The sequence below is a fragment of the Tamandua tetradactyla genome, chromosome 5 (genome assembly GCF_023851605.1).
Source record: "Tamandua tetradactyla isolate mTamTet1 chromosome 5, mTamTet1.pri, whole genome shotgun sequence".
Lineage (NCBI taxonomy): Eukaryota > Metazoa > Chordata > Mammalia > Pilosa > Myrmecophagidae > Tamandua > Tamandua tetradactyla.
Genome location: NC_135331.1, coordinates 178,173,199 through 178,192,773, shown reverse-complemented (window position 1 = coordinate 178,192,773; position 19,575 = coordinate 178,173,199). Strand labels below are relative to the sequence as shown.

Below are 19,575 nucleotides of genomic sequence, written 5' to 3'. Positions count from 1 at the left end.
TACTCAAGGTTCCATGAACTTATGGTGTTCAGTTAAGCTGTCCACACAAGTTATATTAGGAACTGCACTAGTCAAAATATAAATTTTGTACCACATAAACATTTTTTGCTTTAGTCTCACACATAAGTTAAAATTTTAAAATATTAATTACCATCTATTTTCAACACCCTGCAGTAATGACCTTCCTCTGTTCTTCCTGCAAAAACATTTTTAAATTTGCACATTTAGTCACTATCATTATACACTCTAGGCCTTCCTAGATTATACCATCTTAGTCTTTATTGTCTATCTTTCTTTCTGATTTCATTTGTGCCCCCAGACCTCCTCCCTCTATCATTCTCACATTCAGCTTCATTCAGTGTTCTAACATAATTGTATTACAGTTAGATAGTATTGTGCTGTCCATTTCTGAGTTTTTACAATCAGTCCTGTTGCATAATCTGTATCCCTTCAGCTCCAATTACCCAATATCGTACCCTATTTCTATCTCCTGGTGGTCTCTGTTACCAATGACATTCTCCAAGTTTATTCACTAATGTCAGTTCATATCAGTGAGACCATACAGTATTGGTCCTTTTGTTTCTGGCTAATCTCACTCAGCATAATGTCCTTAAGGTCCATCCATGTTGTTACATACTCCATAACTTTATTCTGTCTCACAGCTGCATAATATTCCATCGTATGTTTATACCATAGCTTATTTAGCCACTCTTCTGTTGATGGACATTTAAGCTGTTTCCATCTCTTTGCAATTGTTAATAATGCTGCTATTGGTGTGCAAATGTCCGTTTGTGTCCTTGACCTCATGCCCTCTGAGTAGATACCTAGCAATGGTATTGCTGGGTCATATGACAATTCTATACTTAGCTTCCTGAGGACCCGCCAAACTGCCTTCCACAGTGGTTGTACCATTTGACATTCCCACCAACAGTGGATAAGTGTGCCTCTTTCTCCACATCCTCTCCAGCACTTGTCATTTTCTGTTTTATTGATAATGGCCATTCTGGTGGGTGTGAGATGATATCTCATTGTGGTTTTGATTTGCATTTCCCTAATAGCCAGTGAACTTGAGTATCTTTTCATGTGCCTTTTGACCATTTGTATTTCCTCTTCTGAGAACTGTCTGTTCAAGTCTTTTGCCCATTTTACAATTGGGTTGTCTGTCTTCTTGTTGTTGAGTTGAACAATCTCTTTATATATTCTGGATACTAGACCTTTATCTGATATATCATTTCCAAATATTGTTTCCCATTGTGCAGGCTGTCTTTTTGCTTTCTTGGCAAAGTTCTTTGATACACAAAAGTGTTTAATTTGAGGTGTTCCCATTTATTTATTTATAAATGCTCATGCTTTGGGTGTAAAGTCTAGGAAACTGCCTCCTATTATAAGATTTATAAGATATTTCCCTACTTTTCTTCTAACAGTTTTATGGTCTTAGATCAAATGTTTATGTCTTTGATCCATTTTGAGTTAATTTTGTATAGGATGTGAGATATGGATCCTCTTTCATTCTTTTGCATATGGATATCCAGTTTTCTAGGCACATTTATTGAGGGGACTGTTCTGTCCCAGGTGAGTTGGTTTGACTGCCTTATCAAAGATCAATTTTCCATAGATGAGAGGGTCTATATCTGAACACTCTGTTCGATTTCACTGGTTAGAACATCTATCTTTGTGCCAGTACCATGATATTTTGACCACTGTAGTTTCATAATATGCCATTTCTGAATTTTTACAATCAGTCCTGTTGCACAGTCTGTATTCCTTCTGCACTGATTGCCCAGTATCTACCCTATTTCTATCTCCTAATAACCTGTGTTCTTAACTTCAATGCTCCAAGTTAACTTATTAATTTATTTTATTAATGTTAGTTTGTATTAATAAGGCCATACAGTAGTTGTCCTTTTGTTTCTGGCTAATTTCACTCAGCATAGTGTCCTCAAGTTTGTTACATATGCTTCATGACTTTATTCTGTCTTATAGCTGTGTAATATTCCATCGCATGTATATAACACAGCTTATTTAACCACTCATCACTGATGGACATTTGGGCTGTTTCTATATCTTGGCAATGGTAAATAATGCTGCTATAAACATTGGTGTGCAAATGTCCATTTGTGTCCTTGCCCTCAGGTCCTCTGAATATATACCTAGTAATGTGATTTCTAGATCATATGGCAATTCTATGCTTAACTTCCTAAGGAACTGCCAAACTGCCTTCCAGAGCAGTTGTACCATTTTACATTCCCACCAACAGTGGATAAGTGTGTCTCTCTCTTTACATCTTCTCCAGCACTTATTGTTTTCTATTTTTCTGGTAATGGCCATTCTAGTAGGTGTCAGATGATATCTCATTGTGTTTAGATTTGCATTTCCCTAATAACCAGTAAAGTTGAACATCCTTTCATGTGCCTTTTAGCTATTTGTATTTCTTCTTCTGAAAAGTCTCTATTCATATCTTTTGCCCATTTTTAAATTGGGTTGTTTATAATCTAGGAAACCTCCTCCTATTACAAGTTTTATAAGATACTTCCCTACATTTTCTTCTAAAATTTTCATGGTCTTAGCTCTAATGTTTGGGTCTTTGATCCATTTTGAGTTAATTTTTGTATAAGATGCAAGATATGGGTCCTCTTTCATTCTTTTGCATATGGATATCCAGTTCTCCAATCACCATTTATTGCAGAGGCTGCTCTGTCCCAGGTGGGTTAGCTTGACCACCTTATCAAAGATCAATTGTCCATAGATAAGACTGTCTATTTCTGAATACTCTATTCGATTCCATTGGGTAGTATATCTATCTTTATGCCAGTTCCATGCTGTTTTGACCACTGTAGGTTCATGATATACTTTAAAGTTAGGTAGTGTGAGACCTCCCACTTCATTTTCCTTTCTCAAGATATTTTTGCTACTTGAGGCACCCTTCCTTCCAAATCAATTTGGTTATTGGTTTCTCTGTTTCTGCAAAATAAGTTGTTGGGATTTTAATTGGCATTGCATTGAATTTATATATTAATTTGGGTAGAACTGACGTCTTAACTATATTTAGTCTTCCAATCCATGAATACACCATGCCCTTCCATTTATTTAGGTTTTCCATGACTTCTTTTGGTAATTTCTTGTAGTTTTTTGTGTATAGGTCTTTTGTATCCTTAGTTAAATTTATTCTTAAATATGTGATTCTTTTGGTTGCTATTATAAATGGAATTTTCTTCTTGATTTCCTCCTCAGATATCTCATTACTAGTGTATAGAAACACTGCTAATTTTGGGGTATTGATCTTGTACCCTGCTGCTTTGCTATACTCATTTATTAGCTCTAGTAGCTTTGCTGTAGATTTTTCAGGATTTTCAACATATAGTATCATATCATCTGCAAACAGTGAGAGTTTTACTTCTTCCTTTCCAATTTAGATGCCTTTGTTTCTTTTTCTTGTTGATTGCTCTGGTTAGAACTTCCAACACAATATTGAATAACAATGGTGACAGTGATATTGTCTTGTTCCTGATCTCAGAGGGAAAGTTTCAGTCTTTCCCCATTGAGGATGATGTTAGCTATGAGTTTTTCCTATATCATTCCTGTTATCATGTTGAGGAAGTTCCCTTCTACGCCTATGCTTTGAAGTGTTTTTATCAAGAAAGGATGTTGGATTTTGTCAAATGGCTTTTTAGTATCACTCGAGATGATCATGTGGTTTTTCTGCTTTGATTTGTTGATATGGTGTAACACATTAATTGATTTTCTTATGGTGAACCACCCTTGCATACCTGGAACAAATCCCACTTGGTCATGTGTATAATTCTTTTAATGTTCTGCTGGATTCAGATTGCAAGCATTTTGTTGAAGATTTTTGCATCTGTATTCATTAGAGAAATTGGTCTGTAATTTTCTTTTCTTGAGGTATCTTTGTCTGGCTTTGGTATTAGGGTGATGTTGGCCTCATAGAATGAGTTAGGCCACTTTCCCTTCTCTTCAATTTTTTTGAAGAGTTTGAGCAAGATTGGTATTATTTCTTTCTTGAATGCTTGGTAGAACTCACATGTGTAGCCACCTGGTCCTGGATTTTTCTTTTTTGAGAACTTCTTGATGATTGCTTCAGTCTCTTTACTTGTTGGTTTGTTGAGGTCATCTATTTCTTCTTGAGTCAATGTTGGTTGTTCATGCTTTTCAACTTCCTAGGAAGTTGCCCATTTCATCTATGTTGTCTAGCTCATTAGCATATAGTTCTCATAGTATCCTCTCATTGCCTCCTTTATTTTGTCAGGGTTAGTGGTTGTCTCCTCTTCCATTTCTGATTTTATTTATTTGTGTTTTATCTCTCTCTCTCTCTCTCTCTCTCTCTCTCTCTCTCTCTCTCTCTCTCTTTTTATCAATCTAGCTAAGGGCCCATTGATTTTATTGATTTTTTCAAAAGAACCTACTTCTGGTTTTGCTGATTTTCTTGATTGTTTTCATGTTCTTAATTTAATTTATTTCTGTTCTAACCTTTATTATTTATTTCCTTTTGTTTGCTTTGGGGTTAGTTTGCTGTTTTCTCTAATTCTTCCACCTGAACAGTTAATTCCTCAATTTTTGCTCTTTCTTCTTTTTAAATATAGGCGTTTAAGGCAATGATTTTCCCTCTTAATACTGCCTTTGCTACATCTGATAAATTTTTCTTTTCTTTCTTTTTTTTTTTTGCAGTGGTGGGCACTGGGAATCAAATCCAGGTCTCTGGCATGGCAGGTGAGAACTCTGCCTGCTGAGCTACCATGGCCCACTCCCCTATAAATTTTGATATGTTGTGTTTTTATTTTCATTTGCCTCAAGATATTTACTGATTTCTCCTGTGATTTTTTCCTTGACCCACTGGCTGTTTAAGAGTGCATTGTTTAGCCTCCATATACTTGCGAATTTTCTGGCCTGCCTGTTATTGAGTTCCAACTTCATTCCATTATGATCTGAGAAAGTGTTTTGTATGATTTTAATCCTTTTAAATTTATTGAGATTTGCTTTGTGACCCAGCATATTATATATCCTTGAGAACGATCTAGGAGCACTTGAGGAAAATGTTTATCTTGCTGTTCTGAAGTATAATGTTCTGTAACTGTCTGTTAAGTCTAGTTCATTTGTTATATTATTCAAATTCTGTTTCTTTACTGAGCCTCTGTCTAGATGTTCTATTCATTGACAAGAGCAGGGACTTGGCATCTCCTACTGTTATGGTAGAGGTGTCTATTTCTCCCTCCAGTGTTGTCAGTGTTTGCCTCATGTACTTTGCAGTACTCTGGCTCAGTGCATAAATATTTATAGATTGTTATGTCATATTTTTGAATTGTTCCTTTTATTAATACGTAATGTCCTTCTTTGCCTCTTTTGTTTTACATTTGAAGTTTAATTTGTTGGATTTTAGTGTAGCTCCTCCTGTTCTTTTCAGATTATTGTTTGCATGAAATATCTTTTTCCACCCTTTCATTTTCAACCTATTTTTATCCTTGGTCTAAAATTAGTCTTCTGTAGATAGCATATAGATGGGTCCTGTTTTTTTAATCCATTCTGCCAGTATATGTCTTTTGACTGAGGAGTTTAATCCATTAACATTTAGTGTTGTTACTATAAAGGCAGTACTTTCTTCTACCATTTTGTCTTTTGGATTTTATATGTGATATCAAAATTTTTTTTCTGTTTTTGCCTTTACTGATATCCTTCATTTCTGCACTCTTCTCCAGACTTCTCTCTCCTGCCTTTTTGTCTCTGCCTGTAGTGCTTCCTTTTTACAGAGCTGGTCTCTTGATCACAAATTCTCTCAGTGATTGTTTGTGTGAAAATATTTTAATCTCTCCCTCGTTTTTGAAGGACAGTTTTGCTGGATATATAATTCTTGATTGGCAGTTTTTCTGTTTTAGAATCTTAAATATATCATACTGTTGACTTCCCTCTCCATGATTTCTGCTGAAAAATCCACACATAGTCTTATGGCTTCCCTTGTATGTGATAGATTGTGTTTCTTCTGCTGCTTTCAAGACTCTCTCTTACTCTTTGACATCTGACAATCTGATTAGTAAGTGTCTTGGAGTATGTCTATTTGGATCTATTCTTTTTGGGGTATGGTGTATTTCTTGGATCCATAATTTTATGTCTTTCATAAGCGATGGGAAATTTTCAGTGATAATTTCCTCCGTTAGTCTTTGTCCTCCTTTTCCCTTTTCTTCTCCTTCTGGGACAACCACATGTATATTTGTATGCTTCATTGTCATTCAATTCCCTGAGATCCTGCTCAGATTTTTCCATTCTTTTCCTTATATTTTCTTTTGTGCCTCAGATTTCAGATGTCTGTTCCTCTAGTTCACTAATCCTTCATTCTGCCTCTTCAAATTTATTGTTGTAGGTTTCCACTGTCTTTTTCATCTCTTCTATCGTGCCTTTCATTCCGTAAGTTCTGTGATTTGTTTTTTCAAACTTTTGATTTCTTCTTTTTGTTCACCCAATGTCTTCTTTATATCCTCCCTTAACTTTTTCATTTGATTTTTGATGGGATTTTTCCACATCTGTTTGAACATCTGGAATTAGTTGTTTCAACTCCTGTGTCTCATTTGAATTGTTGCTTTGTTCCCTCAACTGGGCCATATCTTTGATTTTCCTAGTATGACTTGTTTTTGTTTGCTGACATCTAGGTAATTTGATTTCCTTAATTAGCTTATTCTGGAGGTTGTTTTCTCTCTTTTACCTAGGATTTTCTTGCTGGATGGCTTTGTTATCTATCCATTCTTTGACATTCATTTCAACTTATTCTAGACCTACCATAGGTTCTGTTTAACTGACCAGAAGTTTACATCCCTTTTTTTTTCTTGCTCTGCCTATATGGAGTCTTTTTTTGCTTTTTTTTTTTTTTGAGGAAAGTCTCCTCAGGTATTATAGGTCCCAGTCAGATTTTCCTAGATGAAACTGGCCCAAGTCTCAGGAGGAAGAGTTGTCAGCCTTAGTTTTCCCTGAGGGTGAGACCCAGCAGGTTGTTAGACTTTCCTAAGAAGCCTCTAAGGTCTATGCTTTTCCATCCTGCCCAGCATGTGGTGCTTGCCTGCCCATGGCTTCCCACCAGCATAAAGTGAGGTGGTGCCTTTAATTTCAGAAGACTCTCCCTGCCAGGGCATGGTTGAGATAGAGGTAAAGTTGTAGGTTGGCTTTAATTGCTTCAGTTTTCCAGTCCCTGGGGCCTGAATTCCTTGAAGGATTCCACTTGAGCTGGGCATCATCTTTGTCTTGGTGAAGATACACCCTTTAGGGAATTAACTCCTTTCACCTGATCAGTTACTTAGTCTCTCAGATAAATTAATTCTGCCCTTGCATGGAGCACTGCTGGAGCCTGAGAAGGCTTCCAGTTCTGTCTGATGACCTGTTAAGAAGTAGAGAAAAAAAAAGCCTTCCCAGAGCTGGACCTCTGCTCCCTAGGTTTATCAGTCAAGAGCTTAAGTTGGTACTTGGTTCTTTGTATCTCCAGGCTCTATATGCCCCCTTTGCTTGGGGTCCAGCTCTTTTGCAGTATTTTGTGCTTTCCAACTCAAAAACCTCTTTTTTTTTCTAATTAGCCTAGCTCCCTTTCTGCTGGGGCAAAAACTTCTAGTACCTTTAGTTCTTATTCCAGGTTTCTTTGAGCTGGGGGCCTATTTTCAGTAGTCAGAATTTGTTAATTAATTCTGCAAGTGGAACTTGATTGAGCTAAGTCCTTGCTGCTAGTAAAATCTGTTCCCTTTCCCCTCAGGGAAACAGCCTGCTGAGCCAGTAGGTGAGGGGTGCTGGCCTCCAGGCTTGGGGGAATTACAATTCTGTGTGGGGGTTCAGCCAGTTCTCTTGGTCCAGACTGATGTATGCTGTGTGTCTGGTCACTGATGTAGCCCCAGCTGTTCTGTACTGTTCCTGGCTATTTCCTAGCTGCTTTGGAGGGCATACTAAATTCTCCACCTCACTAAGCTGCCATCTTGCACACCTCCACCTCTGTGGTTTCTGCTGAGAAATCCACACAAAGTCTTTTTTGAGCTTCCCTTGTATGTGTGATGGATCACTTTCTCTTGCTACTTTCAGAATCTTTCTTTGTCTTTTAACAATCTGATTACTAAGTGTCTTGGAGTACTTGAATCTATTCTTCTTGGGGTAAGCTGCACTTCTTGGATCTGTAAATTTATGTCTTTCACAAGAGATGGGATATTTTCAGAGATTATTTTCTCCATTATTCTTTCTGCTCCTTTTCCCTTCTCTTCTCTTCTGGAAAACCCATAACATATATATTCATATGCTTCATGCTGTCATACAATTCCCCAAGACTCTACTCATATTTTTCCATTCTTTTCCCTATCTGTTCTTTTGTGTGTAGGATTTCAGATATCCTGTCTGCTAGTTTACTAATCCTTTCTTCTGCCTCTTCAAATTTGCTGTTGTAAGTCTCCATTTTGTTTTTCATCTCTTGTGTCATGCCTTTCATTCCCATAAGTTCTCCCATTTGTTTTTTCAAACTTTGAGTTCTTCTTTGTGGTCACCCAGTGTTTTCTTTATGTCTTTCATATCTTTTTCCATATTTTCCCTCAACTCATTGATTTGACTTAGCATGTTTGTTTTAATATCTTTAATTACTTGTTTCAATTCCTGTATCTCATTTGAAGTGTCAGTTTCCTCCTTTGACAGGGGCATATCTTCTTTTTCCTAGTATGACTCATAATTTTTTTGTGATGTCTAGGCACCTGATTTATTGTGGAAGTCATTCTCACTCTTTTACCTAGGGTTTTGTTATAGGTTGGTTTTGTTCTATATATGTTCTTAGCATTCAGTTCAACTTATCTAGACCTCTAGTATAGCTTTTGATGAACTGATCAGGATTTTTCAGCTCTTGTTTTTCTGGTTCTTGCCTTGCCTGTATAGAACCTTTATTTTGAGGAGTGTCTCTCTAGGTATCTACCCCAGTCAGATTTTCTCAGGCCAGAGAGGCTCAGGTCTCAGAAGGAAATTATAATCAGAATCAAGTTTCCCTGAGGATGAGATCCAGAAGGTTGGCAGACTTATCTTTGAAGCCTCTGGACTCTGTGCTTTTCCTATCCTGCCAAGCAGGTGGCACTTGTCAGCCTGCAGCTCCTCACTGGTGTAAAGTGGTACAGGGACCTTAATTCTCAACCATAAAGTGGTGTGGTGCCATTAATTCTCAGTAGACCTTGACCCTGCCAGGAGTGTGGTTGAGAGAGAGGCTGAGATAGAAGGAAAGCTTAAGTTTTTTCTGTTTTCCAGCCCCTGAGGTCTAAATTCTCTGAATGTGGACCACCACTTGATGTGGACTAGCCCCCTTTACCTGGGAAAGATACATACCTAAAGGGATTTATCTCCTTCACTTAACTAGTTACTTTGTCTCTCAGACCTATTTTTTTTTCAAGTATCTATCTCAGACCTATCTAAATTCCACCTTCTGATGAGTTACTTAGAATTGTTAAAAAAACAACAAAAAAAGGAAATCCCTTTTCAGAGCCAGTCCCCCACCCCCAAGGTTCACTGGTCAGGAGCTGCAATTGGCACTTGCTTCTGTATGCCTCTTTCCTTGGGACACAGTCCTTTTCCAGTATTCTGAGCTTGGCTGACTTCAAAATCCTTTTTTTTTTTTTTTTTTGCCACCAGCTCTGCCTCTTCTCTGTAAGAGATATCAGGATTTCTTTCCTGCTTGCTCTGGGTTTATCTGTGCTTGGATCTTGTATTCATCTGTCCACATTTGTTCATTGAAACCATAATTGGAGCTTGCTTGAGCTACCTTCCCTTGTTCCTAGTAAAGAATGTTTATTTTTCCCATGAGGAACTGTCTCCAACACAGCCTGCCATGCCCGTGGGTTATCGGTGCCAGCCTCTGTGCTTTAGGGTCTTTACTTACAGTTCTGTGTTGTGATCTCGGCCCTTCCAACCATTCCAGACTGGTGTACAATATGTGTCCAGTCACAGAGATCCCCCAAACAGTCGTTCCAGACAGTTCCTGGCTATTTGCTAGCTGCTCTAGAGGACTAGCTAAATTCCATACCTCCCTGCACTGCCATCTTGCCCCATATCTCCCTCGACAGTATCTCTTAACTACCCGTTTCTTTTCTTTCCACCCCTGTTCTCTGCCTTCCACCTTCTAAATTCTGTTGTTTATATTCTTTTCTGTAATGATAATTGATTTTCTTGTTTTGGAAAGATTTCTATATTTAAAAAAAGCATTCCATTGTCTTCTGGATTCCATTGATTCTGAGAAATTGCCTGTTATCCTTATATTGTTCCTTGATATGCAATGTTTATTTTTACTTGGGATGTTTTCACATTTCCTCTTTAGCTTTATTTTTCATAAGTTTGATTATGATGTGCCAAAGTGTATTTTTCTTTGTGTTTTTTCCACTGCAGACTCCTCCAACTTCTTGAAAAATGTGATTAAATGTCATTCATTAGTTCTGAAAGATTCATGGTCATTACCTCCTCAAATATTTCTTGTGCTTTATTCTTTTTTTTTTTCCCTTTTCCTTCTGGTACTTCAATGATACACTATTAGTCCGTTTGATTATTTCTCAGACCTTGAATTCTTTATTATATTTTTTCACTCTTTTCTCCTTCTCTGTACTTCATTATAGACAATTTCAATTTACCTATCTTCAAATTCACTCTCTTTCTTCTACTGTGTCCAGTCTGCTAATAAATCCATTGAAAGGATGTGTCATCTCTGATATTATGTTTTCATTTTTTAAATTTCTATTTGCCTTTTAGTTTCCATTTCTCTGCTAATAAAACCCCTCTGTACATATATCTATTTTTCCTTTCCCACTAGATCCTTTGATATACTAATTATAGTTATTTTAGAGAGCCTCTATCTCATAATCACAAGGTCTGGGACTTCACTGGTTCTAGTTCTACTGGATATTTTATCTCTTGACAGTGGGTGACATTTTCTTGCATTATTGTTTGTCTTATTATTCCTGATTATATGTTCAACATTGGTACAAAAGAAAAATAAAAACTTAAATAATAATATGCTACCAAATGGGTATGCCTTTTCTTTAGTAAGGCCATGATTGTGAAGGGTTGAATCAGTCTTGTCTGTGGTTGAGCTGAATTTAGGATTTATTGTGCCCTTAGTTATTTTCAGTGTGCAACAGGCTTCAAATTTGAGCTGAGTTTAGGATTTATTGTACCCTTAGTTATTTTCAGTGTGCACCAGGCTTCAAATTTCTCCAGGGTTGTACTGTCGCTGCTTTGTGTTTCATTTTAGGCCTTAATACAAGAGAGTTTCTTTTAGTATTCCAGCTCCACCTCAGCTTTCAGCAGGTCCTGAGTGTCTGCATCACAGGACCATCTCTGTCCGCCCTTCTGTCCCTCCACCAGTAGCAGTCTGCTATTGCTTGGCATTCAGCACATGTTCTCAGCGGTGGTGGCAGGTGTTCTTTTGCTCCCCTATCAGTTTAGGTATGCTCTGTGCACTTGTGCCTTAGAGATGGGACTTTCATAGAACCTGCCTTCACCCCTCAATGACAAATAATTTCTGCTTTGTTTCAGTGCAGAATTCTGGAATTAGCAATTTCCTTTCCCTTATATGACACCTCTGCCTCTTGCCAATACGGGGTTCACAGTGGGCTGGTTTTCCCACTCTTAGTAGCAGATTGCTTCTTTCTTACCCAAAGGCAGTGGACTTCTATCTGGTGTTAGTTAGTGTCTGGAGTATGGATAGATATCTGTAGGTTCTCCTGATCCACCCTTGATCAGGCTTGAGGTTCCTGTCTCTATGTACAGTTTTGTTTTTTCTCGACTTAGGCCGGCCTCACATACCTACACTACAGAGCAGTTCTCTCTCAGTCTCCTGCCCTTTGTCACCTTTCCATGATCACTTGATGGAGACCTACAGAAAAGAACTGGTGAATGGGGCTGGGCTCACTTTGTGTTCTGGGGCTCCCAGGAATTCTAAACTGTCATGCTGGGCCACTCTTGGCCTTTAAGAGTTCATTAAAATTTCAGCATATATGAACTTAAAGTACAGGACATAAAATCATTAGATTATAGCATTTAGAGAAAGAATTTAGAGATCATTTCATTTCATATAAGAGGAAACTGAAACCCAGAGATGCACATAAATCTGCCTAATATCAGAAGGAGGGTCAGGAAAGGATTAAATTTAAGCCTAAAGATCATGTTCTGTGACAGATTCCTAGACTGAGTTCCTAGACTAGGTCTGTTTCTGGGTTCTTGGTCCCTGCAGGAGGCTCATGGAGAGCTTCAGGGTATGTGTGAATGCCCTAAAATTTAGGATCAATACCTTTCATCATATTTCCAAAAGAGTCTATGATTTTACAAAGTCCAAGAACTCTTGCTCTATGAAGACGATGTCAAGGTTGCATTTAGATGCATTTTGTTGTTGTAGGTAGAAAATCTCTCAATCATGGAAACTTTGAAAAAGGAATATATTATGTGCATATATACATATGTATATGTGTTTGTAAATTTACATATACACATACAATGAATATGTGTGTAGCTACACAAAAAAATCTGACTAACCAATTATTTTACATGGATTATGGCACAAGGTTTTGGTGGGTTTTCCACCTATGAACCATAGAAAATTGGCCATTCCTTTCCCTAGAATCTTAAGATATTACAATCTGATTGCCAAAGTATCTGTCTGCAGTGAGCTGCCGAGGATTTTTAAAGGGGTAGTGTCTGGAGAGATCTCAGTCCATTCTCTGTGTCCAGACATCTCTGAGAGCTGGTTAGTTGGCATTCTTGGAAAGCCCAGCCTCTTAAGCATCCACAAAATCATTATCATTGGATTGAGCAGGTAGAAAAAGGAAGTTTCTTGAAGTAAGCAGTTTTAAAAAATACCTTTCTTTATTTCAAAATTAATAATACTTCCTCATGTCTATTCTGAGTGGAGTAGGTAGCTCTTGGAGAGGTTGCACCAAGGATCGGTATTTTTGTCTCTCTAAGTAAGTCTTGCTTTTAACATACCAGGATAGAGAAAAAAACAAAACTGTACATAGAGACAGGAACCTCAAGCCATCCTACCAGCAGGAAGTTTTTCCTAATGTCTAACCAAAATTCCATCTTCTATATTTTTAATCCCAATTAAAAATGAATCTAGATGAGTGCTGTCCAATACGAATAAAATTCAAGCCAGATATGTAATTGTCAATTTCCTGGTTGTCTTCTTAAAAGAAAGTAATGAGAAACAGGTAAAATGGGTTTTAATAATATATTTTACTTAGTTCAATTTATTGAAAATATGTAACCTAAGTATAACTTAACAGTGTTATTTTACATTTTGCTGGAATTAATTCTTGGAAAATCAACGTCTATTTTACATTTACAGTATCCCCTATTAGGATGCTAAATTTTTGTGGGAAATATTTGATCTGTGTTTTAGATTTCATAAAGTTTGCAGCTAAAAAATTAGATTTACATACTCAGGATGTTCTAAAATACTGAAATGTTCTCCAATAACTGAATCAAATATTCATATTCAAAATTTAACTTTAAATTAAATTAAATAACATTAAAAATTCAGCCCCTCAATCGTGCTAAAGGCTCAGTAGTCATTGGGCCAGTGGCTCCAAGCTGGGTCAGTACGGACCTAACTGGTAGTGAAAGTGAGGCCAGCTGTTTGCTGGTACTGGAGGTATTCTGAACCTGAGAGCTTGACTGTAGCTGCCCTTCAACTACTCTTCTCTCTCCTAAGTGCCCTGACTCCCTTTGGTTTATAAGAGAACAAGCCTGCCACCAGCTAACAGCACAGCCGACTTGGAGGCTGAGAAGGGTGCACCTGTCCTGAGAGCTCAGGCTTGTTAGATCTGCCCTGGTTACACTGTTCCAAAGGTTCTGCTTTGCTGTGTCCTCTGCCTGAAATGGTCCCCAAACCCAACTCCTTTGCTTAATTCCTATTCAGTTTTCATGGCTTTGCTTAAATATCACTCCCTCAGGGAGAGGCAGTTTTGGACTGACAGAAGAGGTTAGGTGTTCTTAGTAAGGAACCCACTCTATATTCCTTTTTTCAGTACAATTCAACGCTGTAATGATTTGCTAATTATCTGCCTTTCTGATAGGCTGTATATTTTTTGAGGGCAGGGAGTGTCTTACTTATCACTGTATTCCCAGTGGCTGAGACAGAACTAGGCACATTAACATTGGCTGAATGAATGAATGAATGAATGAACCAACTTTCAGTAGAGCAACTCCAGCTGACTGCTATATGCATCTCATACATTGTAGAATAATTTAAAGTACACATGCCTTTTTATGAGTTTTGGGATGAACTTTGATTCAAGTCTAACGTTACTTGTTGTTGAGGACCGAAGGATTTGGAGTAAGTGAGGAGGCAGTGTTGAAGTCATGCTGAACACCAGAGGTCAAGAATTTTTGGATTAACTCTGGCACACTTGAGACTTTTATAGGAGAGAGGAGTTTTCAGCTGCAAACTAGGGGAAATTCAAGCCAGTGGCAACTAGGGGATATCCAGGCCAGCCCTGCAGGGAAGCTCTCTTTCCCAGGGACTTTGGAGGGAATGCTGAAACAAACAGACCAAAAAACAACTCTGCAAGTAAGGCTGGTGGGAGCACATTGCGGCCCATGGTGGATTGTAGGGGCAGGAGCTCAATGGGTAATCCAGGAGGCTCTCCTTTCTTAGGCCAGCGGTGTCCTGTTTGTTGAGCTTCCTTCATGTGGAATTTGATTTTGTATATTTCACAAGATCACTGGAAAGTTCTAGTGAGGAGCAGAAGCAACAAAATGTAAAATTAGGCAAGTGAGTAAAAGTCCAAAGGCAAATCAGATGCTGTCTTCACAATTAAGTGGGTGAGGATGAATAGGATTTTATTAGAAAAAAGTGGCCTTAGCAAAAATTCCAGTGAATATATATACTCCTTTATAGGACCCACAATTCCTAGCTATGGTCCCCTAAGGCAAATTCAATTTTCTCTAACAGGTTATTGTGAAATTCACAAAATAAACTTTCATTTATTTTTACTTTACATATCCTAGTATAAAGAAAAAACTACCAACACTTTAAAAAGATTTAGAGAAATCATTAAAAAAAAAATTAAACCACCACTCCAAAAGGCTGAGTATCACTGAGAAAGTTTTATTGGGTGCTAAAAATTCCCTATCACAGAAAAAAAAAAAAACCTCTAAAAGAAATGTAACCAGTAATCTGATTACTTGAACTCCCTGGGCTGAAAGGAGCATTTGACTAAGCTATAGAAGCTGATAAGCATCACTGAAGAAAGGATGAAGGAGTTGCCCAAGGAAAAGGACCAAGCAGGCTAGAGCAGTGGACAGAAGGAAATAATGTGACCAGCCAAACATAGAAAGGAGGCGGAACCAGAGGAGAAACCAAGCGTAGACTGTTTCTCCTGGATTGACTTCCGCTTAGTTGTCCGTGGTGGATGCCGTGGGTCCTGGAATTGACTTATTCATTTATTTTATGTCCTGAGAAAACTATGATGACGTGAAATCAGCCCTGCCACCTCTAGATGCAGAATTATTGGCATTGCTATCTCCACATTTTACAGATGGTTGAAGGAGAAGTTGAGTTATTTGCCTCGTCACACTTTTAGAAAGATTAAGTTGTTCCATGCGCTTCTGCCTGCTTCTGAGTACACTGCCTCCAGGAGCCCTGAGACGGCCAGTTTTCTAATTCACAAAGGAGTGTAGTCCTTTTTAGGAGCGAAATTAGCCATGAGGACCATGCAGGCCACACCATCCTTCATCCAGGTCAGCTGAGTTGGGTGTGAGATGGAGCCCTCTGAGTGAAGGAGGATGCATAGCTGGCAGGATGCCCTGTCCTTGCAGGCTGTGAGACTTGACAAACTCTGCTCTTAACAGACGCTGTCCCTTGTCGCCAGGGTCCTGAGTCCTCATTGCCACCAGATCCAGGAACTATTGTGTCTTGCCATTTCTAGATAAATGTCCCCACATTCTTGCTTTTGGGGGCATCTCCTTTTTCCCCCCAATACTTCAGACTTAATAAGCTTCCTTTTGTTAGTTACTGTAACATCCAAATCCTAAATCAGTGTCTCTACAATGTGACTCACTGGATTGTGCTTGTTTGGTCTCAGAGCCCTCCTGCCCCACACCCGCAGGCAGGCTAGCCTCCTGTGCAGACGGTGAATACATACTTGAGCATTGGTTTTTACTTGTCTCATTACTGAATGGGAAAGTTATTTCCAAGGACTGGAAGTCCCTTGCCTCATGTCTTTCATCTGCAAATACAGGCATTGTAGGAGCACATGGGTCAAGCTAAAGAATTGCTTTCAGTGCTAATGAAGTCACGGGAATTCAGATTGTGCCTTTGATGTAGGATATTACCAAAAACACAAAAATTTTTCTAAAAAGCTGCCGCCTATGTATCACTCTTGCTATTGCAACACCACAGTAATGATAAAGGAAGGCCCTAGAAAACTTGCTTTAGATCTACTTTAAGAAAAATGTAGAAAAAGCACCATAGTATGGAACTAGGAAAAATGCTAATTGTTGCGAAGAAATTAATCTTTGATTTCTTGTACACAAAAGTACATGTGCTCACAAACACACGTTCTCACCAGTTCTTGCATTTGCCACTCACTTATTGGGGTTACGTTTTAGCAGCATTGGCGACCCCGTCATCACAGCGTTTGCAGCCTGGAGCATGTCTGAAATTTCCCAGAACGCACTGGTGTACTACAGTGGTCGGCTCTTCTGGATCAATGGCGTTCGGATTATCACAGCACAAGAAATAGGTCAGAGAACCAGTGTCTCTGTCCTGGAACCAGCCGAGTTTACCCAGTTCACAATTATTCAGACATCTCTCAAGCCTCTACCAGGTACGATATTTTATTCCTGCCTCCCCACTTCCCACACACATTGAAGGTCAAATGAATGCTTAAATTGGAGCTTATACTGAAGAATTATGTTTTAAGAGGAGAAAAGACTTTAGTAGTATCGCGTGATTTCCTTAAGGTCAGTTTAGTCTTAACCCCAAATTCACAGCCTGGAAAAGTCAGGAAAAGATGATTTTGAAAAATTTCAGACAAAAGGGAAATTTTGTTTTATTACTAATTATTAGTAGTTTCAATTAATTTTCCAGGATATCTAGTATAATTGGTAGCTCTAAGTTCTTTCTTCCCCAATTTATGTTTTTCTTCTATCCCATAGGGAACTTTTCCTTTACTCCTAAGGTCATCCCAGATTCTATTCAAGAATCTTCATTTAGGGTTGAAGGAAATGCTTCAAGCTTTCGAATCCTGTGGAATCCACCCCCTGCTGTGGAATGGGGCATGATTTTCTACAGTGTGGAATTTAGCACTCATTCTAAGGTATGGGACTGTCTAGAAACTTCCATCTCTCAGATTGTACCATATGCCTCAGCCCCACCACACTGACTTGCACTGTCTTCTCTCTGCCAAATCCATCTCTTTTCTGGTCCCCACAGCATTTGCTTAGTAAGATTATTCCTAATAACACATGTTTACAGCTAGTCATGGACCACTTTGTGGTTGGTGCTAACGTTACTGCTATGACAGACACTTTTAACTGGTCTGGGTGGTAAAATATGGGACTTCCCAAACTTACCATTTCCCAAGCTGCAAACTTTCTCCTGTCCATGTGAGTCAAAATTAGGAGAGTTTTAGTTAATTAGGAATGAAAAGAAAGTAATGTTTTGTGCTTATATTTCAGTTTGTGGCTATTGAACAGCAGCCTTTTCCTGTATTTGCTGTGGAAGAGCTGGAGCCCTATGTCTTATTTAATCTTTCTGTCATTCCTTACACCTACTGGGGGAAGGGTCCCAAAACATCTCTGTCACTTCGAGCACCTGAAACAGGTACAAGGGTTAAAAATCTCTCTTAAAAAAAAAAAAGAGAATGTTATCACTTCCCATGACCTGAAATAGATAATTAATAATATTTTAAAATAATTTCCAGTTCTGTGGATATGTATGAATTTAATACTCTGGAGTGACTTTTTTGGAGATTAGAGTAGACCCATTAAAATAAAGCTGCTTAACTTCTTCTAAAAGAATATTTCAAAGATTTCTTAATGAATGCTTCACTTGTCCAATTTTAATGTTTTTTTTGTTTTAGAATGTATTTTTAAAAGGTTGTTAGGTCATATCTTTACATGTGTATTAACTTCAGAGTGTACAGAGCACGTTTATATGCATTGTTCTTTTATTAAACATTTATTATATACTTACCATGTGTCAGAAACGTCATTTAATCCATATACAGTTCTGGTGGCAGAGAAGGCAGATGCCATTACCTCAATTATGCAAGAAAGAAAATGAAAGCCCAGCAGTTGCCCAGTGTAAAAAAAAAAAAAAAAACAAGGCTCAGAAGAGGCAGGCTGAGACTGGTTCAGACTTTTCACTACAGTTCAATCAAATCTTCATTTGGTTATTTTCACAAATATTGGTAAACAATAGTATGCTTTTGAGTTAATTTGTATAAACCTCCCAGCATAGGACCTGGCAGGCAGTAAGAGCTCAATAAACATAGATGTGCATTCGCCTTTGCATGTCATGCTGTCACAATTCTTTCATCAGTGTTTATCCATGAGTCTCACAGCAGGAACTTAGTGGAACTTGGGTGGCTCCTGAAGCAGTTAGCATTGGATCCAGTTATTCCCTGATTGATGTTTCCTTGGGATGCCAGCTTTGTCTGGATCCTTTCGAGGAAATGGATTCAGCCGTACCTATCGAGTCTGCTTCGGGTTCAACAGGACTCAGCTCCCTGTTGGGGACATAAAAAGAATGATGAGATTTGGTCCTAGCTTTCAAGAAATTTGCAATATAGCTGGGAAATTATTCAGGTTGGCCAACATTTATTAAGCACTTGCTGTGTGCCAGTCTTATGCTAGATTTAGGGGGATTTAATGAGGAATAACAAGAGAATCTTTCTCCAATGGAGTTCATAGAATGGTGGGGAGAGTAACCATATATGGTTAACGATAATAAAAATAAGACAGTGACAAGTGAGCAGTAATGACATAGAGTGAGTAGACAATACTATGAAGGCTTCATTCTTTACCAAGCCTGTTCAGGCATTCTTGGGAAAGGGAGATGGACAGACTACTGGTGTGGCCAAGGAAGAGCAGAGACTTTAGCTGGGCCCTGATGGAGTAAGAAAGGGTAGCCCATGCAAGCAGTACCAACGTAAGAAGGCCTGGATGTTGAGTACAGGTGTGAGTGTAGAACACTGAGGAGCAGTGTGATTGGAATGGGGGACCTTGTGGAGGCACCCCAAGAAAGAAGGACAATAAGGGTGCAATGACTTCGAAATCAAGCCAAGGACTTTCTTTTGATTACAGTACTCAGTGAGACAAAATTGCTTGATTTTGTTTAGTCTGAATCCCGAACTTACTATCAGCTTTTCCCCAAACTTCCTGGACCTCCTGGAGTGGGGGTCCAGGGTGAGAAGGATGGACCCCGATAGGCTGTATTTCACATCAGACACTGGCTGCTGGCTAGCTAGAGTTATTGCCTTCCTTCCTGCTGACCACCATTCCCAGCTCCAGCCAAGTCACTCTGTCAGCATGAGACTGAATATTGCATTTTCTAAGGAAAACCAGCCACCTTCTCTCTACACA

The 19,575-nt window shown here is 38.6% G+C and overlaps 1 protein-coding gene across 3 annotated transcripts in view; it reads left to right on the top strand.

Moving 5' to 3' along the window:
* The window catches only part of ROS1 (ROS proto-oncogene 1, receptor tyrosine kinase), a 131,473-nt gene that overhangs the window by 56,599 nt on the left and 55,299 nt on the right, over positions 1-19,575 (top strand). For 2 of the 3 annotated variants that reach the window (XR_013176386.1, XM_077162740.1), the window contains exons 19-21: positions 16,597-16,814; positions 17,146-17,306; positions 17,668-17,812. Coding sequence is in view for 2 of the 3 variants with exons in the window: in XM_077162740.1 (XP_077018855.1) it covers positions 16,597-16,814; positions 17,146-17,306; positions 17,668-17,812 (524 nt within the window). In the remaining variant the exon portion in view is untranslated. The remainder of the gene's footprint in view (positions 1-16,596; positions 16,815-17,145; positions 17,307-17,667; positions 17,813-19,575) is intronic. The other variant, XM_077162741.1, reaches the window with a different exon arrangement.